General features: G+C 35.6%; 1 protein-coding gene across 1 annotated transcript; it reads left to right on the plus strand.

Moving 5' to 3' along the window:
• Positions 1-822: 822 nt before the first annotated feature.
• Positions 823-25593, plus strand: LOC149564281 (uncharacterized). Its single transcript, XM_089828324.1, has 5 exons — positions 823-840; positions 1179-1290; positions 23528-23602; positions 23700-23777; positions 25543-25593. Exons 1-5 carry the CDS (start codon positions 823-825, stop codon positions 25566-25568), a joined length of 309 nt encoding a protein of 102 aa, XP_089684450.1. The 3' UTR covers positions 25569-25593.
• The last annotated feature ends 1888 nt before the right edge of the window (positions 25594-27481 follow it).

A 27481-nucleotide genomic window follows, 5' to 3' on the forward strand; every position in this document is an offset into this window, starting at 1 on the left:
CTGCAATTGGTTTGTTTATAGGATCAACTACTGAATACATAGTTCACACTATCAAACCATCAAACCACCGATGCATTAGAACAACAACATAACGCCCCCTTAATGCAGATAGGGTGTGATGACAGGCCACTAAGAAGGTGGGCCAAAGTCTCCTACAGACGAACCAAGAATGACGAGAGAGGGAAAGAGGTACAGACATCTATAAAGACACGGTCAAACTAACTCTACATGGGACTAATGTCATGGAAGAGACACTCACTTGACAAAGGGATAATGTCTAAAACAACAAACAACTATCCCCCCATGGTGCTTTATGAAAATAGTGCAAGTACAGTTGACTCAAAACAACGTTCATGACTCTCAAAATGCAAAAGTGGCACTTTATCTCAGTGAGATACAAAAAAAATGCATTAAAATGATAGCTACAATGATCAAAATGGAAAACAAGCTAATACAAAAGAAATTACAGCCTAAAACAAAGGAAACCATGCCAGAAAAATGATCTTTGGGCCTAAAACACTCAAAATATCTACCATACAGCAAAAATGTCAAAAATATGATAGAAAGAGCATAGGCCAAAAACTAAGAAAAATGACTACATTTTTTAAAAGGTGACAGAACCAGCTCTCAAAAAATATAAAGTTTTCAAAAAACAAGCATGGGACGCAAAAGATATGCTTATCGGAGTCAAAAACACAATTGACTGAAAAATAAGCAATAAAAAAATCAAAACCTAAAAATACCTGCACCAAAGTCTCCGTCTCAGAATCAGCTTTTCGACACTTCTTTCGGATTGGAAAAATACCTCTGTATGCAAAAGTTATGGCAAAAAAACCAAAGGTATGTCAAAACGGACCTAGAAGGAGAGTACAAGCAAGGCTGATGACATCATGCTAACATGATGCTGACATCAGTAGTTCACTGCAAAAATTTGACAGTTTTTAAGCCGTTGTAGCAAAAAGAGTGCCACATGGCAACTACATGGATGCCACATGGCGAAGTGGATGACGTGGCAGGGGCCACGTAGCAAAATGCCACGTGGTAGACTTGCCACATGTCAACCACTGTGCGGCTAACATGATCTTCAAAAAATTGCTAACGAAGTAGCATAAGCGATAGAGAATCAGTTGACACGCTATCGCTGACTGGGCGAAATAGCTGTTGGTGATTGGATGCAGCAGCTGACGCAAACCGGAGGAGAACTGGTGGTGGGTGGTAAATCGTGGCGGTGGATTGGCAGTCTTGCCCGGTGGAGACGGCTGCAGTTGGATTTGCTACTGACTGAGATCCGTAGGTAGGTGGCGGCCGAGCTGTAGTAGCTCATTGGCTGAACGCCGGTGGAGTTGACCCAAAAATATATATATTTTTATTTTTTTCGCTCAAAAATCCATACGATCCGTACAGAAATGGCCTGCAACAAAAAATTTTTTCCTCTTGGAGCTCTGTCTCCAAAATTGAAAAGTTTTATATGACTCCTGACTGCAAACGGCCTTACGAATCCAATGGTGATGTCCGTTTGGGCCCAAATTGCTCTGAAATTTTGTTGATCCCCTAATTTGTGGTGCAGGAGCACATTAAATACAAGAACATGAGAAAGTTAAGATTCATTATTTGTGATATTAAATACATTTGAGTTATTTATATTATATTTGGGTCAAGTTGTAAAGGCTATGAAGCCATTTTTGTCAAAAATGTAAAAGCTGCGTAAAAAGTTGTAAAATGCAACATTGAGGAAGTTGCTAATAATAGAAAAATGATGTAAAAAGGTATATGGTTGGTCTTGGGGGTAGTTAGGAAGGTTTATAACTATCAAATGGATATAAAAACCATTGTATGGTCAAACCAAATCAATTTGGAGAAGAGGAAATACTTTGATACATTTTTTGGTGCATTTTATTGTTGTGGTTTTGATTGGTTTTTTTAAGTTTTAGAATAGTTTCCAAGCCTTGTATGGCCATGTATATCTTGGAAACTATGTAATATAGTAATGGATATATAGTATGATGAATCTTTCTTCTCATGCTTTTGGTTTGGTTCAATTTTATGAAGAAATGAATAAGTTATGGGTATTTCGGTGAAAGTGGATGTTTGCAGATTTGAGATTCGCTGAATATAGTCATGTTGCAGCGTGTGGTGCAGACATATTTTGGATATTGGGGATCTCTACTAATATTAATTGGAAAGATATGTGAACTACCTTTCATTTCCAACTGGTTTGAATCATTTTCATTTATATTTGGGAAAGTTATGAAGATTTGAGTGAAAACTAGTTTTTAAATGCCTTCAATGGTGTTGCAGAAAAAGATTTGATATTATATAATGATTTATGAATGAGAAAAGAAAATAACTTATATATTTGGAAACTAGACTTAGAAATGGATACTTCAGAATTGGTTTGGTTTTTATTTAAATTTATTTTGAGAAAGTTATTTGATTCCCTAGGAAGGGTTAATGGTTTGGCTCCTGATTTATGATAGAAAATATGGGTCTTGGTTCAGAGTACATAATTTATAATCTGCTTATTAGATTGGTCTCAGCTTTGGGTATGTTTTAGAATTACTAATTTTAAGCAATTTCTCCAAAGGGTTTTTCAAGAAGATATTTAGAACTGAAGTTATGAACAATGCAATCAGACATAGCAATCTGATTGTGTGAGTGAAGATGTTTTCTTTATTGGTGTATAATGTCAGGGTTCTTTGTTGTAATCTTTGAGATGTTCTTGGTTCCTTGAGGGTGTACCAGCCTATTGTGAATCCCTTGAGTTGAACTAAGATTTTTTGAAGATAAATACAGAGGGCTCTGCATCAGATTGGTATCAGAGCTTGAAGATCTTGAGTGTGTGGGTAGAGCGTCGAGGGAGGCAATCCACACCAGGACCTTGAAGAATTGGTATTTGTTTTATTGATGAGTTTTGGTTGCAGGTGCTTATCCATCTTGTTGCATATGAAGGTCAAGATGTATGGGTAGACAAGAGAAGGTCTATCATAACCATCCTCCAATGGAGATAAAGCTGGGTAGAAGTTGCATGGCACAAAGAAGGTGAGGCATCTTCCAGGATCTACTATTGGGTAAGATGAATGGTCAAGGGCCAAGGATTGGTCTAGTTGATTGCCAAGAGACTAGGGAGAGAGGCAAAGAGGAGGAGTCCTAGGTGAGGCATAGGGGAGATTTGTTTATGGTGAGTTTGATGTAGCAATGGCAATGATGGATTTCTTACTGATAAGACACTGTGGAGTTGCAACCATTAATGCTCCACTAAAAGGAGTATTTGAGAAGATGATTTTGAGGACAGTCCTGTGTCCTTAAGGGAAAAGATTATGGTGATAAAGGCATGAAGAGGCAAAGGAAAAGATGAGGATTTTGATCTAATATTTTTTCTTGCAGGTTATTGATTCCATGTTTCCAAGAGATTTGGAAACTTTTCAAGTTTGGGAGTATGGCGCAGGAGCACATTAAATACAAGAACATGAGAAAGTTAAGATTCATTATTTGTGATATTAAATACATTTGAGTCATTTATATTGTATTTGGGTCAAGTTGTAAAGGCTATGAAGCCATTTTTGTCAAAAATGTAAAAGTTGCATAAAAAGTTGTAAAATGCAACATTGAGAAAGTTGCTAATAATAGAAAAATGATGTAAAAAGGTATGTGGTTGGTATTGGGGGTAGTTAGGAAGGTTTATAACTATCAAATGGATATAAAAACCATTGTATGGTCGAACCAAATCAATTTGGAGAAGAATAAATACTTTGATACATTTTTTGGTGCATTTTATTGTTGTGATTTTGATTAGTTTTTTTAGTTTTAGAGTAGTTTCCAGGCCTTGTATGGACATGTAAAGCCTGAAAACCATGTAATATAGTAATGGATATATAGTATGATGAATCCTTCTTCTCATGCTTTTGGTTTGGTTCAAGTTTATGAAGAAATGAATAAGTTATGGGTATTTCGGTGAAAGTGGATATTTGCAGATTTGAGATTTGCTGAATATAGTCATGTTGCAGCATGTGGTGCGGACATATTTTGGAGATTAGTGATCTCTAATGATATTAATTGGAAAGATATGTGAACTAACTTTCATTTCCAACTGATTTGAATCATTTTCATTTAGATTTGGGAAAGTTATGCAGATTTGAGTGAAAACTGGTTTTTAAATGCCTTCAATGGTGTTGCAGAAAAAGATTTGATATTATACAATGATTTATGAATGAGAAAATAAAATAACTTATATATTTGGAAACTAGACTTAGAAATGGATACTGCAGAATTGGTTTGGTATTATTTAAATTTATTTTGAAAAAGTTATTTGATTCCCTAGGAAGGGTTAATGGTTTGGCTCCTGATTTATGACAGAAAATATGGGTCTTGTTTCAGAGTATATAATTTATAATTTGATTATTGGATTGGTCTCAGCTTTGGATATGTTTTAGAATTACTAATTTAGAACAATTCCTCCAAAGAGTTTTTCAAGAAGATATTTAGAACTGAAGTTATGAACAATGCAATCAGACATAGCGATCTGATTGTGTGAGTGAAGATGTTGTCTTTATTGGTGTATAATGTCAGGGTTCTTTGTTGTAATCTTTGAGATGTTCTTGGTTCCTTGAGGGTGTACCATCCTATTGTGAATCCCTTGAGTTGAACTAAGATTCCTTGAAGATAAATACAAAGGGCTCTGCATCAATTTGAAAAAAAAATGCACAAAAAAACTAGGGTTTGTAACTTCAAATCACTGCTTCAAAAATCTTTCAATGAAGCAGCAGCAGGAAGGCTCTGATACCATGTTGGAGTTGATGAAAGCCAACTCCGAAGATGCCCAAGATCACCTGCATGCAAGAACCTGTCAAAGAGAAGCCAAGAAGAGGAAGCGCATGGAGCAAGGGAAAAACCCTAAATGGACATGAGAGACAATATGTGCAAACACAAGAAGAAAATGTATTTACAATATGCACAATGTTATATGATATCATGAAAATACAATGAGAGAGAGGTCGCTTATAAAGACCTCAAGGAAGCTTGTAGAACAAGCTGGAAGGTGGTAGATGATAAGGATGACAACTCAATACATATCCACAAAAGGTGGAACATGCTAGAAGGGAACAAACTCTCGTGTTGTCAACAACTAACCACTACATGCATTAAATACTAAATATTAAATAAATACATTTACCTAAGTAAGCTTAAGTAATAGAATAAATAATTAACAAATAATTAATTATTTACTCTAACATTATAAATAGTACATGACCTGGGTCAACTATAAAGCTACCTAATTGCATATTTGAGGCTCGTGAGGGAAATCGTGTATTCATTTGTGTGATAAAATCAATACGTGCAGGAGAAAAGCTTCTTATTGATTACAATTTGAACCACATAGATACAAACGAGGCTACTATCATGGGGGTGGTACATACTATTAAACCAACTTCTAATCAATGACTCCAACATACCATTTAGTCAATAAATTTTTGACTAACATTTTTATACTTGATCTTTGACACGGGCATAATATGGAGCAACCGCCCAGAGGGGATGCTGGCAATGTTTCGTACTCATCTACACACAAGTAGGTAAAACTCATTGTAATTGTGCAAACTAGATAGAAGCAAAATGTTATTTTTTTAATGTTGTTTTCTTCATTGTTTTGGAGTAATTTTGATAATACTAGTACTATTGTTGTCATAGAGAGCTAGTGGTCGGAGGGAGGGAAAGGAACCTACAGTCCCTGATCAGCAGCCCCCCCCTGAGGAGGAACCTTTTTATATTGATTTAGCAGACACCGATGACCCGATCGGTTCGACTAAAAAGTTGCTAAAGAAAATTGGTAGAGAAATTTTACGTTTGGTAACCATAAAGCCTACTACTCAGGAAATAAGAGATAGGGGATCTGAATTGATGCACACCTCTGAAACCTTAAAAGTAAGTATTAATGAAAATTTTAATTATAACAAGAGTTCAGTAATGGTTTTTATGTTATGCTCTTTTATGACATTAATTAAAATATGGATGCGTTGTCTTTACAGAGTTTTTTGCGTGATTTTGAGCCCCATTCCCATGATGAGGGTGCTGTAGGTGGTTCAGGTAGATCACATGTTCCATTCCTCACTTCTGTTTTCCACTGAATATATATAGGAATGATCATAATCATTGACAATACATGCTCGAATAATCCTTTTCTTTAATTCTCTAACAATCTTGTCCATGCTAGTCCACACGTTCTATATTTATGCATGCTCTAACAATTTTATTCTTCAGCTTCACATCAATTAAATCCTATGATGACGCCGCCTCCATCTAGGACAACAAAAAATTTCTTTCTGACTGCTGAGTCAGCAACACACAGCTTACACCATCTACTGGTACAAAAATCCCTCTTTTTCTCTCTTATGATAGCAACAAATTTTTTTTTTTTTACAACTTTTTAACATCAATTATCATTTGTTCTTTTATACTTCGTGACAAAGACTTATGAAACTTTTTGCAATAGGAGCTGCAAGATAATTTCTTGGATGTTCCTATGTTCCTAGTATGGGAACGTTGAAGGATGTCATATTGATCATCAGGGACGATGAAGGCATTCCATTAAAAGTAGCCAAAGTTCCAGGTAATTTAAAGTTATTATTATTCTATAGTGATATAATAGTAATTTAGTTTTTGATCACTGTTCATCGACTAATGATCACATGATTTTTTTCTAGGGAATGTTGTTTTTTGGAGAAAACTTGGTGATGAGTGTTTGCGAATATTTGGGCCCACCTTGTGTACCTGGTGGAACATCATATCCTAACTAAAATCCCAAACCACTATTTTGATTTCATATCATTGCTATAATAGTTTTCCTTTTCATCCATTTCTTGAACTATATTAAAGGTAGCTTCACTTCATTTATGAGTCTAACATATTTTTTTTTTACTTAAAAGGTGGAATAACCAACACAAACCATTGAAGGATGAACTTATAGAGAGCATGAACCAACTCTTTGGACCTCATGCATTCGAGAGAAACAAGCTCCTTGAAAAGTTGGTTTATGTTTGAAGTATATTAGGCACCAGTACAGAAAAAATTTACAGGATAACCCCAGGTATGAGCATCCGCCCTATTTTCCTAAGGCTGAGTGGCAGGCTCTGATTTTGGATGGAAAGTATAAAGTTGACAAGAAAAATAATATTACACTAGTGGAGAGTACAGAATGGTATGTGATACTATTGAGAATATAATTATGTACTAATTAACCTCTATATTTATACTATCTAACATATTTCAAACTTTTCATAGATTGCCTGACACATCAAAGGCAACAAAGGCAAGACTAGAAAAGCACGGGATACACAAGCTCGGCTTTGGTGGTTTTTCGAAACTTCAAGCAAGAGTTGTAAGTATTAGTAAATGAAAAATTGTATCAATTTTTTTATATAATATGATGGGAAATGCTAGGATAGACTAGCTTGTCTATGCTTCTAATCCTCAACTTGGATCTCAGTGTTCCTCCACACCAATATATGATGTAGAGTAGCACACTTTGGAAGCACTGGTGTAAGATAAAACTCCTAGGCTTAGTTTTCCACTTCCACCAATAGATTTCTCTTATCTCCTAGTATCCTATGCTTCTATAGGATCTCCTAATAGGATTAAATCATTAACTAAATCCTATTCACTCTTAACTACAAGAGTCACACCTTGAAAACTCCACCTTGGATGATCCACACCTTAATTTTGGTTCTCTTTCTCCCTTTCACTTAGATGGATCTAAGTGCCAAATCCACTAAAACATCACAAATTTCAAACTTCATTGTGGGGACCTTCTTCACATTGAATTCATTCATATTCCATCCCATTTTATTGATTTGGGAAGGTTCTTGGCTCTTAGGTTTATCATATTCAAGTTTTCATCCAAACCCTTAACACATAACATGAAAAAGTCTTCAAAATGACTATAGAACACACCTCAACCACTGTATCAACATGTTTTAGGCTTCAAGTATGTCTGTTCCTTCAAAAACCAAAATATCACTTCAAAAATAGAGTTTTCCAGCCACTTCATTAACTCAAACTTTTTACAATATGCAACCAATGCTTGGAGATTCAAGAAATCACTCTATTAGGTGTCTTCTCCACCATTCTAGGGTCCATTTGGTCAAAAATGACCTCCCACAATCAAAGGAATCCAAGGCTATCCATGTTGCATGGAATATTTGCAATAAGTGCAAAATGTTGTTATGACAATATTCTTACAACACTTGGAAACTTTGATAGATGCCTTAATCCTATATTATAGGCTTCTTATCCTCACATATTTCGAGGATCCAAGATCATTCATGATCATCATATTTATTAAATAGCCATTAACCATTCTTAGGCCTAAGACATTAATGACTCAATCTCCCTAACTCCTAACATTAAGAATTTAAATAACAACTAACAAAGGCTATTTGTGTGACCTTAGTCTTAGTGACTAATTCACCTAGCCTATTGGATAATGTTGTCCTATTTGTCACACAAATGTCATATCAGTCATTAGTCTCAAGTTCACCGAGCTCAGACAGTCTTCAATGCAATCTACAGTGCCAACCGAGCTCACTCGATCATCAAAAAAAATGTGGAAGATAGTGTTAACCAAGCTAACTCGGTCAACAAAGGAAAGGTGAAAGACAATGTTCACTAAGCTCACTCGGTCATCAAAGGAATCATGGAGAAGTCAGTGTTAACCGAGCTTCACTCAGTCTCCAAAGCATAGTTTCCACCAAGCTCACTCGGTCATCAAAGGAATCATGGAGAAGTCAGTGTTAACCGAGCTTCACTCAGTCTCCAAAGGATAGTTTCCACCGAGCTCACTCGGTTATCTCAGGAAACTCAGTACTTACCGAGTTCTCCTGGCGATTGAAGGATTGTCATGAAATCGAGCTCAGTCGCTTAACACAGGAATTATTTTTTGAACAAAGTTCACCGTGCAGGGTCAGCCAGTATAGGGATTTGCTAATTAATTACTTCTAGCCGACTGTTGTAATTGTTTGTTTAGTCAGTGATTTGAGCTGACTAAGATAATCTGAAAGGTATATATGGTCATTCAAGTTATGAATTAAAAGGTGTGTGTGATTGTGAAAAAGAAGTTATGAATGCGAATTATAGTATGAAATGAAAAGGCGAATGTTGAGCAAAGTCCGATGAAGGATCAGATGTGTTGAAGGAGCTGTAAATTTGTATTTGATTAGTAAGGATCTAGTCAAACATAACAGAGATCTGTAATCAGAAAAGATAAGTTGTACATTATATCAGGTCACTTCATTGTTGCTTTCTAACCATTGTAACAGTGAAATCAAAATCTCTTAACAGAGTTGGTTTAATAGCCATTCAATAAATCCTCTAACAAGGTGACAATTCAGTTGAATTGTTCTAAAGACCTCTAGCAAGGCCACTCCTAACAGGGTGATTAAATCCTTTAACAGGGTCACACCTAACAGTGTGTTTTTGTAACCTTTAACAGGGTTGGCTCCTAACAGGGCTCACTTCAGAAGAGTGAAAAATAATATCTAGTTACATTGGTGGTTTTTCCCATATTGGGTTTCCACGTTAAAACTAGTGTCTCTTGTGTTCTTGATTGCTGAATTGCTTTGTGCATGATAACATATCAGTTCTTAATATTTATCATTTGCTGCATTATAAGTTTCAACATTTTATATTAATCAGATCAAGGGTATATTCAGACATCTTAGGGACCCTGGAAAATTTTGTAGTAACTGATTCACCCCCTCCCCCTCTTAGTTACTCTATTCTTATTTCCAACAATTGGTATCAGAGCTTTTGGTGCTTGCAAGAAAAGATTTCAAGGATCTAAGCCAAAGATCAAGATGTCTTACAAAAGAGAAATTCCAAAACTCAACAAAGATAACTTCTCCGCATGGCAAGGATTGATGAGACTTCATTTGGCTACTGTTGGTGATATTGGATTGAAATACCTTGAAGAAAAATATGAAGAACCTTCTGGCACATTGTCTGTCAATGACATTGCTGAAAAGAAGACTCACAACAATATGATGATAGACATAGCATCTTCTCTCAGTTATGAAGAATTTGATGACATTAAGGACTGCAAAACTGCCTTTGAGATGTGGAACAATCTAAAAGAGATCTATGGAGGAGATGATAATGTGAGAAAAGAAAAAGCAGAAAGTCTAAGAGGACAATTTGATCAAATGAGGATGAAAACATTGCAAAGTATGTTGAAAGAGTTAAAGCATTTGTGAGTGCAATCAAAGCATCTGGAGGTGATATCAAAGGAGAAATAGTTATAAGCAAATTTCTTAGAACCCTGCTTCTCATTTATGCAATCAAAATTTCTGCAATTCAGGAAAGAAGGTGTGAAGCAAATCATCAGATAAATCTTGAGGCCATAGTTGGAAGACTAACTGCATTTGAACTAGATAACTTTGACAACTATGTTCCAGCCTCCAAGAACATTGAATCAACATTTCAAGCCAAGATCTCACTCAAGGAGAAAAACAAAAAGGAGAAGGAATCTCAGTCAGAAAGTGAAAATGAATCAAGCCAAAGCTCGGACAGTGACCTCGAAGTGATTGAAGCTCTACTAGCAAGGAAATATTCTAGAGGCAGAGGAAAATACAAAGGTAAAGTTCCTCTAATCTGTTTTTCTTGTGAAGAAATTGGTCATATTGCAGCAAGGTGTCCAAACAAGAAAAACAATGATGAAAAGAAAGATTACAAATGGAATGGCAAGAAAGACTTCAAATCATCTAAGAACAAAGGTAAGAAATCACGCTTCATGGCTGAAAATTCTAAAGATTCTGATAATAGTGAGGATGAAATTGTTTATATTGCCGTTAAAGATGATTTTGATAGTGATGAGGAAGATAAAATGGCACTTGTTTCTCATATAAGTAAGAATGATACATGGATTATAGACAATGGTTGCTCACATCATATGACTGGTGATAAAACTAAGTTTGATCAGTTTGAAGACTATGATGGTGGTAGTGTAAGGTTTGGTAATAATGAACCTCGTTTCATAAAAGGAAGAGGAAGAATTTGTCTAACCAAAGAACTTGTATGTAATAATGCCTATTGGGTTGAAGATCTTAAACATAATTTTCTAAGTGTGGCACAATTACTCAATAATGGATTCAAGGTGGAATTCATGCATGGAAAGGCAAGACTATTGAATGAGCAAGGAAAGCTGATAGGATTTGGCACCCAAACTAAAGGTAACTTGTTTTATCTAGAACTTGGTGAATACTTATGTTTAATTGCTCAAATTGAAGAAAGTTGGTTATGGCATAAAATGTTGTGTCATGTCAATTTTGATAATCTAGTAAAAATAAGAAAATTCAAAAAAGTAAGAGGCATTCCTAATATTAAGAAACCTGAGATTGGTCTATGCAAGAATTGTCAGATTGGTAAAATGGGAAAAACTAGTTTTAAAGGTAAGAACTATTAGTCTAAAGATATATTAGAAATTGTGCATATTGATTTATGTGGACCCATTGGAATAGAAAGCTATATTGGAGAAAAGTTTTTCATTCTTTTTGTTGATGACAACTCAAGAATAATGACTGTCATGTTTCTAAGGAATAAATCAAAAGCATTTGAGAAATTCAAATGGTATTTGGCAAGAGTAGAAAAAGAAACAGGAAAAAGACTAAAATGCTTAAGGTCAGATATGTTGGTCTGACTTTTTGTGTAGTAGAAGTTTTCTGTTAAATCATAGAAAAGTCAAATGTTCTATTCCTAAGTGAAGCATAGGGTTTTGGATAATCCATCCATAAGAAATAATCATCATGTAAACCCTATTTCATCTCTATTCATAAATTGTCGGGCGCAAAATTTTGAATTTTCAAAAGAGACGAATATGCTGTCATATTCCTTTTCCTTTGCTCCCGGGTTACTTTTCTTCCTATTTGTCCCAACTGTCAGATCCAACTAGATCTACCGTTGTCGTTACCTCGCTATGACAAATTGCATGCTTATTAAGTATGGCGAGGTAACGAGTGTTGAGTTTTTTAAGAGGTGGGACCGTAAAGTGAAGATACGGCGATCAGAGATTTGCTTATTAAATGATTTATTGTGTAGGTACACTTTGCAAGTTACTGTCCAAAAAGGATAGGGATCCACTAGAATATCTGACATCAGAGCCGGAATGATGGTTTTTCTGGACATTCCGCCACCTCGCTATTGGAAAAATCAGGCACTTCGCCATTAGCGAAGTAGCGAGGCCACGTGAAAATCTGAAGATGATGACATTGCATCTTGCTTGTATCATAATTACACCAGGTGGCATGACCAGTCATAAATACCGTTGTCAGAATCAGTTTTAATTGACAGAAGTGATTACTGGGTAACCCTTGCATTTTTTGGCATGGAATCTTTTTAAGTGCCGGAGCTCGCTACCTCGCTATCGAAAAATTTAGGTGCTTCACCGTTAGCGAGTTAGCGAGGCCCCGTGAAATGGTAAAAGATCGGCAAGATCTTTGGTGACATGGAATGATAAATGACTATGGTAAAATTTGACATGTGCCAACTATGCAGAGATCTGATTCTCATTAATGCCTATTTGACTGAATGTACAAAAAATCTTGAATGTTAGCTTGAAGTGGATCAACAAAGCTCGCTACCTCGCTATGACAAGTTGCATGCTTGTTAAGCCATGCAACATAGCAAATATAAATCAGGATATCCTGTGTTTTTTCCTCACCTTTGATTTGGTAAGTGATCAATGGCTGTCGTCTCCTCACTATGAAGAGTTGCAAGGGAGATAATTATAGCGACATAGCGAGTTGGGCCCATCGCCTTCCTTCTTAAGAAGCCCTGTAGCATATCTTTCGATCATTTCTGGATCAGATTAACGATTGTCGCCGCTTCGCTATGGCAAGGTGCTTGTTCTTTATGCATAACGAAGTAGTGATGTGCTGACACGTATTCTCAGTCGTCAGTGGGTCCAAATATAAGCGCCATCAAAGAAAGAATTCTGTACGTGGCAAGTTCTCATCAGGTAAAATAACTGACATGACAAATACAACTCCTAGTTGTTCTCTCTGCACCACATGATCGTAGGATCTTTGAAGATCGACGACACAGTTTTAAATGAAAAATGTAGTGCCACTCTCTGTATTAATTAGACAAGAAATCTTTGTCTGTAAGGAAAAATAGAGTATAATACAGAGAGATTTGATCAGTTTCATCTCACGCGAGCAAAGATTTGGAGCCATTCTTGTGCAGAAGCCATTACTGAAAGAAAAGCGTGCCAAGGTCTGATAAAAATTGTCAAGTTGTCTGTTCGCTGAAAATTTGCAGGAATACAGAGGAAAACAGAGACAAAATTCAAGTAAGTTATACTACCATAATCTTCGTAAGTTTTTAAGTTCTAAAAAGATAGCCCAAGATGCCTCTGAAGAAGGGATTTTCAGATGAAATAAACTACTTGGATAGAAATGTCCATGATGATTTGCTTGAGTTGCTTCCTGAGTCTACTGTAGAAACAGTGCAAGTTAAGAGGTTAACCTCACTGAACCCTAGGCTAAGGATAGCTGATGGATTGTATGATAAGGGTAATTGGGTTCAGGATGTTCAAACTTCTCAAACTGGTTTGAGTTTATTTAAAAAATGGTTTGCAGAAAGGAAGTTATATACCCCTCATGCCAATATATGGAATTTTGATCTTGGAAAGCTTGTTGTCCCCAGTGTGTTTATGGATTTTGACCTGCTTGAAGCTATAGAGAAAAATTATGACCAAGCCACTAAGGTAGTGAGAAGAATGGATGGTGAGGCTTTAGTTACCATCAGTCTCGAGGAGATTAGGAAGGTTTTCAGTCTGGGACCTCTCACTATGTATCATGTGTCCATTAATTTGATAGAGTTAGAAAAAGAATATATGTCCAAAAGGAATGTAGTTAGACAAGGTGCACTGAAAGCCCACATAGGCCGGATTGGAGGCCTCCCAACCATAACATCGTCTTCTAAAGAACCATTCAAGAAATCATGCTTTAATGCCAGGGCAGTAGATATATATAGGACCCTGTGCAGAGTCTTCGAAGAGGGCGAAGAAGATTTTATTCCGGTGAGCTTCATGTATATGATCACCCAAATTTGCTCTTTTGGTGTGGAAATAATTTTTGATTTTGCATCTTACTTGGCTAATGAGATTCACCAGGGATTGGTGGGGATTGCAAAGGGCAAGGTGGAAAAGGTTTGGGGTCAGTACTACCTATTGATGCATATGTTTCTTTTTAAAGGGGCCACTTATTTTGGTAAAGAAATGGTTTTAAATAAGGAACAAGAGGGGGAGGCACTGCCAGTCCAATTATGGAGTGCAGACATGACTTGGGAAGCAGAAAATGCTAGCTTTGTTAGATTTGATAGGCACTTTGCCTCCAAACTAAGATGCCTCATATTGAGTGATAATCCCATAATTCCTAAGGCACTAATGCATCTTGTTAGGCCTATGGACAAACCCCATAGTCTAAAAGTTTCACATAATTGGGGAGATATTATCCCATATTCAGTCTCAACTGTCATTAGGGTCTATGGATTCAAAGGAACACCCCATGTACTACCCTATCAGGTACCTTTAAAGGTAGGGATAGCTGAATTTTTGTTGCAGTTGGGAGGAGTGGAGGAGGCCTTTTTGCACAAAAGGGGAACAGGATCAATTTTTCCTACTTGCACTATAGCCCACCAATTTGTGATAACTAAAGAAGGGTGGATCTTTCTCCACAAAATTTTGGATCAATATAAGATGGCAGTGTCTCATTCTCATTTTTGTGATACAGAAGGTTTCTTTAACTCTGCTCTTAGACTTAGAATCAAGCTTCCTCCAGTTCAGCATGAATTCTATTTTCTTGAAGATATAATAAGAAACGAATATTCTCTCCATGAGCAAGAAATAAAGAAAGAAAAATGGAGAGTCTATTCAAAAGTTTTGGAGTTTATTAATTGTTTTGACAAAGATTACAATCCTCTTAGTAATGCTGCAACCAATGTAGATAAGATAAATAAGCTCATGAGTACTTTCTCTGAGATAATGGAAGTAATGAATGAGAAGAAACAACATTTTATTGATTCTTTTCCAGATAAAGCCAAAGAGGTTATGAGAAAATTGGGTTTCACCCCCAACATTGGAATGGGTCTACTGGTGGTACGAAAGAAGACAGGATATACTATTGTTCGACAGCAGATGCCCATTGTACACAAAGAAAAATAGGTAGTTGAATCTACCAGTACTATCTTGGAAGAAAGACCCCCTGAACCTTCTCACAAAAGAAGAAAAATAATAAGGGAAGAAGAATCCCCTGATGAAGGTTACTCACCTTCTCAAACTCCAATGGGAATTGAGGAAGAGCAGCTCACCAATGAGCAATTTGAACAAATGGGGTCACAAGGAGAAATTTTTGTTACACGAGTAGAAATTGATGAAGGGAACCCCCAGGAACCTCTTGTGCCAAGTTTTGAATTAACTATAGTAGATTTCAGAGGAAGGGAATTGGACCCTGTTTTGGAACAAGCCAGTCAACATTTTTTGTCTGATAACAGTTTTGTAAGATCTAGGGCTTTCCATCAGTTTGCATGGAGGGTAAACATGCACATTTTTGAGCAAATGTGTAAGAATATGAAAACAGAACATCCAAAAATGGATGAGGCCTCCATTCAAAATCAAATAAAGGAACAAATGATGCAAGAGTTCCAGAATATAACCCCTGATGAGGGTAGACAGATGGTAAAAAATGCAAATGTTTTATTATTGCCCAATTGGGATATTGCTGATGCATTAATTTTTAATTCTGTATCAAATAATTTAGGACTACAGGATCCAAATAAAGAGGAATTCTTGGGTACAACATTCAGCAATGATCAAGCTTCCCTTGTGATGTGGTCCCTGAGAAGAGGATCCAGGACTACTTCATCACAGCTTGATGATTCAAGACTAACAGGGAGTATCATTGTAAGGAGAGTTGCTGATACTTCAAATGTACAGGCAGCCCACATGAATGTGGATTATTCTAAATTTTCCTTGGCCACTGTAGAAAGAGAAGAGAAGGAAATGATTGATATGCACAGTAAATATGAAATAGTGGTGGATGCTTATAATCAAGAGGTAAAAAGGAGAATTGAGCTGGAAAACAGGGCATCTCAATTGGAGAAGATACTTGGAAAAAGGAAAGTGGGAGAATCTAGTACACTGAGAATTGCATATCCTCCACAGTCATCTGTTGGATTAACCCCTATCATTGAAATACCTGACACCCCTGAAAGACCCCAATTCTATACTGCAGAGGAATTTGAAGCAGAAAAAACCAAATTACATGAGTGGCAGATAGAATTTAGAAATCAGCAGGAAGAAAAATGGAAGCAGGGTGTGACATATTTGAGGGATAAAATACAATGGTCAACTTTTTATGATCAGTTGACAAGGATTGTAACCCTCATGGATGAGTTGAATAAAGAAAAGGATGGACTAGATTCTCTTGCACAGAAATGGAGACAGAGAAATAATGATGTTACAATTATATGTATATCTGCAATCCAAATGCCTTATCATCAAGTTGAAAAGATTTTTGATTTATTGAATAAGTTAGAAAATTTTGAAAATGAGAGAGATTCTTTACAGAGAAGATTAATACTCTGTTTTTCAAAATATCTTGCTGAAAAATTCACCCTATTTCCTTGTGCTTTGGAATCTGTTGATACAGTAAAGGAAAAAGAAAAATGGAAAAAATAAATGGATGAATTATTTGATAACAGTATAATAAACATCATCAGTGAGACTGGCCATTGGTTTTGGGTAAAGACAAACGAGGAGCTGGTAAAAGTACAATTGTATTATACTGCTATGATAAAAGAATTTGATGATTTAGAGGAAAATGCAAATTCTTTAATAAAGATACAAAGAGAAACTCTAAGTTTTGATTGGCCAGATGATGATACTTTTAATAAGTGGAAAAATCAGTTTAGTGAACAGATGTCAGGAGACAATGAGGAAGAAGATGCAAAAGTAATAGTTACCCTTGTAATTAGCAATGATGACATGGAAAATCCCCAGGTTAAAGTGAGTTTGCAGGTAACAGAAGATGATACATCACTTACAGACCTCATGGGTATGTACTCCGAAAGTGAAGAATGACTGCAAGGTCAGATCGTGCTCTTGTCTCAACAATTCAGAAGCATAACAGAAAGGGACCCGCCAAGAAATGTTGTTAATCTTTCTGTTATTTTGTTTTTGTCTTTCTTTTGAAAGGACACCTGTAACCTTTTTAGCCTGAAGCTTGTTGCATCTCACACTATTTAAGTGAGATCCCAAGGCTAAAGAATGGTCTGAATTCTGTTTTACTAAGTATTGTGCTTAGTCCTATTTTTGGTCCAAACATTTGGAAAGCAAGTTTGTAGTATACTTTTCTGTCAAAATTTTTGAGAATACATGAATGTAGAAAGAATTGTGCTTCTTTTATGAAGGTCTTTCTGGGTCTATTGTAAAGGATATACCATTTTCAAAAGAAATGAATACAAATTATGAACTGTCCCCATATCAGTTCTTTCTGAATTTTGTCTCCTTTTAAATACTTAGCTACCTTGATGTTGTGTGAGTAAAAGCTTATGCAATTGATTGCAATCTAGTAGGGTTGTACATCCATTTGTTATTGCAGTTAATTCAATGGATTAAATAAGGGCTCTAATGAATGTGATGAGATTGCTTAGGTATTGAAAAGGATTTTTGAATGATAAATTCTGATAAGAATTGCTGATAAGAATTTGTTGCAAAGCAATAAATTAGATCTAAGAATTTACTATAGACTCTGAACCCCAATGGATTAGGCACTGATCGAAAGTTATTTCAGCCAAAAGAGAAGTATATTATGACTGATTTTTTCAAAATACATTATAAAATCAAAATTTACATTTATTTCCTGTAAGATATTCAAAGTTGGCCAGCACTTGCCTGCATGGAATGTTTTAGCTTCATTTAGCCATTGCTGTTGAAAACATCTGCAGATCTGTAGAAGATTTCTTGGCCATATCTGTTCAAGGGATGTGTTTACCAATTTGGTAAGAGTTATGTATATGTTTGAGGATTTAGAAATGAGAATCAAAATGAAACTAAGAATAATTCTCATATAATTGTTCCATTTTTGAACCATCCCTGGGTACACCCGCCCTGGTTTTTACAGAGCCAAAAGAGTAGAAAACCATCTGAGGTTTTGTTGAAGTTGGGTCCTAGTACTTTGCATAGGCAAGTGACAATGAGAATTGGCTATTCTTTAGGTAGTGTATGTACTGATATCTAGGTATTAAGCCTTTTGTCGCTTAGTAGTTTTAGCACTATTTTAACATTTTCAAACACCAACAAGATAGAGGTGGTGAATTCATCTCACATGAATTCAACAACTTCTACATTGAAAAGGGTATTAAAAGACAGGTCTCAGCACCAGGAACTCCTAAACAAAATGGAATAGCTAAAAGAAGAAACAGATCCATCATGGATTGTGCAAGAACTCTGATGATAGAAAAGAACATTGCTATCAAATACTGAAAGGAAGCCATCATCACTGTAGTTCATACCCTAAACCGAGTACAGTTGAAGAAGGACTCATTCAAAACTCTCTATGAATTATGGTATGGCTACAAACGCAATGTAAGCTATCTGAAAGTATTTGGAAGTAAATGTTATATTTTGAAAGAATTTAGAAAAGGAAAATTTGATGTAAAAGGTGATGAAGGAATATTTTTAGGATATTCTTGCAAAAGCAAAGCATATAGATGTTTAAATCTATCCACTCACAAAGTCATAGAAAGTGCACATGTGAAAGTTGATTAGTTTGCAAAAAAATCTGAAGAAGAAAGCAAAAAGGTACTTGAAGATTACAGAAGGTTTGTTTACATTGAACCAGATACTATACCAAGCATACCGTTCACTTAAGAATCCTCAACTCCCGAGTCATTAGTAATCGAGTTGCAAAAAGTTCAAACTGAGCCACAACAACATTCAGACATTATCGAGCAAGTGTCTACTGAGTCTAAAGCACCCGAGCCAATTCTTACCGAGCCAAAATAGCTTGAACATGAAATTGAAGCACAAGGGGATAGTGATGAAACACATTCAAGAGGCAAAGAACCTGTATTAGCTAAATATGTCAGAAGACATCATGCACCAGATCAGATCATTGGAGACAAGTTTGAAGGAACCTTGACAATAAGAAAGCTGAAAAATACTTGTTTACTTGCTAATTTTGAACCTAGAAGCATTAAAGATGCATTGGAAAATGATAGTTGGATTGAGGCAATGAACGGGGAAATAGAATAGATAGAGAAGAACAAGACATGGACTCTTTTACCCAGGCCTAAAAATAAGAATGTAATTGGAACCAAGTGGGTATTCAGAAACAAGTTGACTGAAGATGTTAAGGTATCCAGAAACAAAGCCAGATTGGTATGCAAAGGATACTCTCAAGAAGAAGGCATAGATTATGGAGAAACCTTTGCTCCTGTTGCAAGATTGGAAGGATTCAGAACCTTACTTGCATATGCTGCTCACAAAGGATTCAAAGTTTATCAGATGGATGTCAAGTCAGCATTCCTCAATAGAATACTGGATGAAGAGGTTTACATTGAACAACTTGAAGGTTTTGTTGATCCAGATAAAAAGAACATGGTCTGCAAATTACACAAGGCACTGTATGGTCTGAAGCAAGCCCCTAGAGCATGGTATGAAAGATTGCATAACTATCTTATTCAAATTGGTTTTCAAAGAACTAATGATAATAGTAGCTTGTATATAAAGGAAGGACTAGATAATAAGATTGTCTTGGCAGAAATATTTGTAGATGATACTATTTTCACAGGGCATGATGATCTTTGCAAAGAATTTTCAAAACAAATGAACAAGGAATTTGAAATGTCTATGTTTGGTGAAATAAAATTCTTTGTTGGTTTTCAAATTTAACAAAATAAAAATGGCATCTACATCACTCAATCAAAATACATCAAGGAGATATTGAAAAAGTTAGGTATGGAGGACTGTAAACCTGTTGGAACTCCTATGTGTACTAGATTGAAACTTACCAAAGATGATGAATCCAAAGAGGTAGATCAAACATTGTATAGATCTATGATTGGAAAATTGCAATACATAGTTCATACCAGGCCAGATATTGCCCTTGCAGTTGGTATTGTTGCAAGATTTTTAGCAAAGCCAAAAGAAACTCACCTGATGGCAATCAAAAGAATAATGAGATATTTGAAAGGAATTGAAGATTATGGCTTATGGTACAAATTTGGAGGTAATTTGGATTTGAAAGTGTTTACTAATTCTGATTGGGCAGGAAACCTTGATGACAGAAAAAACACAAGTGGAGGAGCATTCTTTCTTGGAAAAAGATTGGTTTCTTGGACAAGCAAAAAGCAAAATTGTACATCCCAATCTACAATAGAGGCAGAGTATGTTGCTGCAGTAGTAAACTATTCAAATATTGTTTGGTTTAAGCAGTTATTGCAAGGAATGAAGATGGAAATAAAAGAACCAGTTGTCATGTTCTGTGACAATACTAGTGTAATCAACATATCTAAGAATCCAGTGATGCATTCCAAGACCAAGCATATTGCAATAAAATATCATTTTGTCAGAGAATTGGTGCAAGACAAGGAGATCAGATTGGAATATGTCCATACAAAGGAACAAATTGCTGACATATTCACAAAGCCTTTACCTAAGGATGCATTTTTGTATCTCAGAGGTAAGTTAGGGGTCATTCCCCTATCTGAAGTCCACTAAAAATGAGTTCTAGTGATGCATCAACGCATAAAAAATTGAAGATCTATTTGTTGATGCAATTTAATTAGAAATCATTGTATATGAATCAGTACTAAAGGTACATTACAATTCACTTAACTTCTGTTGTCTTTGGCATGTGTTGTCAAAGAGGGAGAGATTTACTGTCATATCCTTATGAAATTTGTGAGATTTGAAAATTTTTCCATGAAGTCCCTTAACAAAGGGACATTATTGAAGGAGGGAGAAGTTTGTTATCTTGTTGGACCTGTTTTCAAAATTTTATTTTGTTATGACATATTGTGTTGCCATCAATGCCAAAGAGGGAGATTGTTGGATAATGTTGTCCTTGATGTCACACAAATGTCATATCAGTCATTAGTCTCAACTTCACTGAGCTTAGATAGTCTGCAATGCAATCTATAGTGCCAACCGAGCTCACTCAGTCATCGAAGGAAATGTGGAAGATAGTGTTAACCGAGCTAACTTGGTCAACAAAGGAAAGGTGAAAGACAGTGTTCACCGAGCTCACTCGGTCATCAAAGGAATCATGGAGAAGTCAGTGTTAACCTAGCTTCACTCGGTCTCCAAAGCGTAGTTTCCACTGAGCTCACTCGGTCATCAAAAGAATCATGGAGAAGTCAGTGTTAACCGAGCTTCACTCGGTCTCCAAAGGATAGTTTCCACTGAGCTCACTTGGTTATCTTAGGAAACTCAGTACTTACCGAGTTCTCTCGACAATTAAAGGATTGTCACAAAACTGAGCTTAGTCGGTTAACACAAGAATTATTTTTTGAACAAAGTTCATCATGCAGGGTCGGCCAGTATAGGGATTTTCTAATTAATTACTTCTAGCCGACTGTTGTAATTGTTTGTTTAGTCAGTGATTTGAGCCGACTAAGATAATCTGAAAGGTATATATGGTCATTCAAGTTATGAATTAAAAGGTGTGTGTGATTGTGAAAAAGAAGTTATGAATGCGAATTATAGTATGAAATGAAAAGTCGAATGTTGAGAAAAGTCTGATGAAGGATCAGATGTGTTGAAGGAGCTGTAAAGTTTTATTTGATCAGTAAGGATCCAGTCAAGCATAATAGAGATCTGTAATCAACAAAGATAAGTTGTACATTATATCAAGTCACTTCATTATTGCTTTCTAACCATTGTAACAGTGAATTCAAAATCTCTTAACAGAGTTGGTTTAACAACCATTCAATAAATCCTCTAACAAGGTGAGAGTTCAGTTGAATTGTTCTAAAGACCTCTAGCAAGGCCACTCCTAATAGGGTGATTAAATCCTTTAACAGGGTCACACCTAACAATGTGTTTTTGTAACCTTTAACAGGGTTGGCTCCTAACAGGGCTCACTTAAGAAGAGTGAAAAATAGTATCTAGTTACATTGGTGGTTTTTCCCATATTGGGTTTCCACATTAAAACTGGTGTCTCTTGTGTTCTTGATTGCTGAATTGCTTTGTGCATGATAACATATCAGTTCTTAATATTTATCATTTGCTGCATTATCAAGTTTTAGCATTTTATATTAATCAGATCAAGGGTATATTCAGACATCTTAGGGACTATAGAAAGTTTTGTAGTAACCGATTCACCCCCTCCCCCTCTTAGTTACTCTATTCTCATTTCCAACATAGCCAACATAAAACAAGACCTTCTAAGTTCCTCAACCAAATTACACTAACTTCTTGACTTGGCTAGAGTCAAGTACAAGCTAAAATTGACTAACTAGTAGAGGTTAGCTTAGGTGCTCCTGCACCAAGCACCAACAAACTCCTAGCACCTTGGAACAACTAAGCATTTCAAGTTATCACCCTAATCCTCTATTCTCTACAAGAACATTCAAGGCTTGATTCACCTTCAAACAAGGAACTAATCTGTTGTTACAACGTCTGCTCCTTTAATTCATGGACCCAACTCATCACATAAGGCTGCATACTAGTTACTTCTCCCTTGTACCATTCAAAGCCTCATACACCCAACCTTGACACCAAGTGCTTTGGACAACTCCAACCCTCTAACATAAATGGAAACCAAAACAAACATCAACACAACCCAAAACAAATCAGGTTTAAGGAAAACTTGTTGTTACTAGTGACAGGGCAGATTGCAACACTTGACCTTTATTCTACACACCCAACCAAGAGTGAAATCGGATCCTCTAGGACTCCCAAAGACCAAAGATAGTTTAGAACAACTCCAACATGACCAAAATACGGTGTAACAAGGGTTGGAAACCCTGCTAACTATTTACCATTTCCTTTTGATATTTTAACTACCCTCCATTGGTTGATGAAACAATGCAAGTAAAATTCACCATACCACGTAAAAATGCAAGGCTCAGAGTTCAAGAGATGCCTCACAGAAGAGGATAAGAGAATTGGTTTCCAACAAGGCTATAGCGCCATGGTTGAACAGCTACAAGTTGAAATCTGTGTGGAATGTTCTAATAATGATGCATCTGAGCCACAGGTAAATAAGCTAAATGAAATTTATTTCAAATTGAATACTTTACCAATTAGTCTATTTGATGTTAAGTTCCAATATAAAGTGAGTATATCTGTTTTAAGCAAGCAATGATAAAAATGCATAGGATGTTGGAATGTAGCCTAACAATCCTTCTACACAATTTGTGGATGCTGAAGGTTCGCATGATGTGCATCCCAGTGGTGGAGGTATACATTTCCTATTAAATTTTTTATAGGTAATTGCAATTGGTGTTTGGATTAACGTAACATTTTGTATAGCAGCTATAGAGGACCAAGGGGTCGATGTTCATGACCGTGTTGAGGTTGAGTCCAGACAAAATGACGTGGTCAAATCAGGTAAAGAGCACAACAGTAATGTTATTTAAAATAATTAAATACTTGTAACAATTATAATAAATTATTTTTAACTTAACTCTTTTATTTGTTATTGCAGAGGACCCCCCTTTGCAACAGCATGGGAATATGAGATCATCAAGAATAGAGAAGAGAACAACTGATGAGGAGGGAATTGGTGATGACACTGATGCTCCTCTTAGAGCTTACATAGAAAAAAGAAATAGAAAGAAAAAAAAAGAAATGATTGGCATCTACATACCTTAATTGATAATGACTAAATTGTATGTCTCAATGAATTTAATTATGTGCTAATGAATGTTCATGAATTATGTGTTAATGCAGAATATTGATGAATGTTGCATGTTAATGAATCTAATGTGTTAATGAATGTTATCATGTGATATGTTTTTTTTTTATCATGTGATATTGATTGAATGTTACATTTTATTAATGGTTTAAAGAATGAATGAATGTTATATGTTAACAGGGAATGTAGAGTGATGTTAGGGGGAGGGGGGTGGGGCCAAATGAGCTTCCACCTTCACTTGGTTGGCCCTATTTAGTAGAGAATATTAAACTATTCTCAAAACAAAGTGAAGCTCAATAAGATACTAAATATTTCTCTATTTTATCCTATGTCTAGACCTATAACACTATGTCTTGCTAAGGACCCTTTCAAGTGGAAGGACATGAGCATATTTTACAGTGGAGAATGTAACCAGGAGCAGAAAATTAAGACCTGCACATGTCGGATATAATACATGCAAATAGGCTACTATGCTTGTAACCCTATTTTTTGGTGAGAGCTTCACTTTAGAAGAAAATAATGGATCTCCTAAGATTGACTTGCACAACCAACCCCTTAGCTCTGCTTCCGTGTGGCAAAGATTTTAGGGTTTCCTCCCTCAACTTGCTAAGCGAGCATCAATTAAGTCCAGGTGATAGTTTAGAGTCTACACAATGGCTTACGTCTAGCTTAATAGATCGACTCAATCTATTTCATACCTACCTCTGACTTTCCTTCAAATGTTGGCTAGAATAGTTATAATTTTGTGAAAGCTACTTTGAAAATAAGTTCGATGTAGAACTGAAAATACTTTTTTTCACAGGACACAGAAGCTATGAAAGGCCAGTTTAAATTGTTGAACTTCAACATATCAGTATTGAATTATTACAAATGAATAATTAGTTTAAATATGAACAAAATTAGTTCATGACATTCTATGTCCCATCACCAATATTTGTTTGGAATCTTGGATTCATAACCCGTATGTCCATTATTTGCTTTAGTTTGTGGGTGCATAAAAGTGACATCTCCAATCACAGATCTAATCCCTAAACATGTAAAACTAAATTTCACAGATCCAATCTCTAATCTCTAAACTTTTAAAATTTAATAAAATTCATATTTTGACTTGTTTATTATTTGATAGGTTGTTCCTGGAATCATGATTGTAACTTAGTTTCATCACAATAATCCTTATGAACTTACATGTACATTCACTAACAAGTAACTCTAGATGAAACTTTAAGTTTATTTATCACATTTCAACATTCTCACCAAAATTTGAACTACATTATCTCATGATTGTTGCAGAGTACCACTACTCACATGTGAAATAGGCATCTAGATTACTGAACCCTTCTTAAAATTAGTTTCATTGAATTAATATATGTTATGCTATCACTAGGCATGTAATTTGAGCATGTGAATAATGTCATATCTATCTATGTGTTTTTCCTAACAAACTTCTGAAATATAATTTCTATAAGTTTTTAAAATTAGAGTAGATGAATTATTCTATAGGAAAAGGTGTTGCATTTAGGCATTTATTGATAGGTTTGGACATGAACAATTTTCTATTTCTAGTAGATTATAATGATGATAGTATTGGATTTTTTTCCATGTTTAATTTTTCTTGTGATTCTTGAACTTTCAGGTTGTTGCTTCACAAGATTGGCGTAAACTTAGAAAGGATGCAGGTTTGTTCTATGTATGCTCAAGCACATCGAAAAGAATTGACTCAAGAGATAGAAAGATCATGTGAGAGGCACTGTATCTAGGGTCATGATGAAGTATGTGTTGTCTTGCTTATCCATCCCTTGAAGGTTTTGACATAGCCTAAACATTTATTCTATATATAAATCAATTATAACATCTCAATATGTAAAAATAGATAATATAAATATTTCCAAACTTCTAAGGTGTATAAAATGTTAAATTAGTATGAAATAATTGTTTAGAGTAGGTTACTATGTGTTAGTATTTTGTGTTGTTTAAAATACTTCTATTGTATTGAATAAATGATGTGTGGGAGGAAGAGTAGAGGGAAGACAAATATGAGTCTTTTAACCATATGAATTACGATTATAGAAGACATTACAGTCTCCTTTCTTCTTGAGCATAGTAATAAAATGTAAAACAACATGTAATAGGCTTCCTTATCCTGCTAAGGACTTCCCCAGACCTGCCTAACCTTCCCACCAAGTTTCGCACTCTCCTTCATTAACCTTCTTGCTTTGCATTCTAACAACTAAGACCTCATATAGATTCAAATGGTCTTTCTACTCCCTATGCTATTACACACTTCAAGAGGGAGATCTAATAGAACTGAATATGTTTTTGAAACATTTTTTTACACCTGCTCATCCCATTCACTCGATTTGATAGTTTCTTTCTAAACTAGGCTATTAGAACAGGCCTAATTAGCCCTCCATTGGATTTTTAGGGAGTTTTACCTTTTACTCAAAGATTCAATACCTCTAAAAAAAAGAACACTTTCTTAGATTGATCCCCTCTAAAATATTTTTGGGGTCTCAGGCATCCAAAAGGCTGTACAATGTACTTGGCCAAAAGTGAGGGTTTTGAGGGTTTTGTTAACTCTCCAAATTCTTTGGCTTTTTCTTAGCCTTCCACCTTTTAGCAAGCCTCATTCTTCAGTATTTGGGATTTTCTCATATCCCTTTTTACTCCCTCAAAAGGGCAGGTCATGACTTTTTTACCAGTCACCTACTGTAGTACATTTTTTGCTACTACTGCAACCTAGCTGGGTATAGTCACACTTGCCTAGGGCTTTGTTAAGCAACTATTTGCCTATATCTTCAAGGGCCCTGTACTAGTAAAAATATACATTGGGGTCTATACCTTCAATATCCACGTTCCCATGGAAAACCCATGGTGAATAAGAAAGTTACAGCCCCATTTTCCACGAAACTCTCCTAAATTGGCAGAATACTAATACACAGAGTTGTATATACAAAATATGACACACCAAATGTAAAAGAAAACTAAAATAACTTCCAAATACAAAACATAAACACTAACAAACAAAGAAAACCTTCAAAGTTTCCACAAAACACTTTTATATTCACAAAATCACAAAATCATAGTCATAACAGTGGCTGCTGCACTTTTCAGAAAAACCAATCTGCTACAATACAACTTCCAAACCTCTGACAAACAAAAATTTCTTGTACATTAGGGTTTTCAAAGCATTAAATAAGATGGTTTAGGAGTGAGTATTAGGGTCTTAGGGTGTGACAAGCCTCTTTGGCCATTTTTCCATTACAAGGCAAAAATTGCTAGCAACTTTTTGATCAACATTAAGTTGCTTGAGTAATATTTGATCATTCATCCTAATGTATTATTTCTAGGTCCTATAAAGCTCTTATTTGCATTAAAAACCCACTAACCACTAACTCCTATGCTCATTTTTAAAAATAAGCCCAAAATCCTCAAATAGACATTTTTCTTGAGTTAAAGGGAAAAACACATTCATAAAGTTTAGCAGACCTCTAGGACTATCACCTAGCCTAGTCACAACCAAAACTTGAGTCAATCATCACAAGGAGGAATGCTATTGCTATTGACATTCACAA

The sequence above is a fragment of the Cupressus sempervirens genome, chromosome 4 (assembly GCF_028749045.1).
Source record: "Cupressus sempervirens isolate cs-2001-9-10 chromosome 4, ASM2874904v1, whole genome shotgun sequence".
NCBI classification, from domain to species: domain Eukaryota; kingdom Viridiplantae; phylum Streptophyta; class Pinopsida; order Cupressales; family Cupressaceae; genus Cupressus; species Cupressus sempervirens.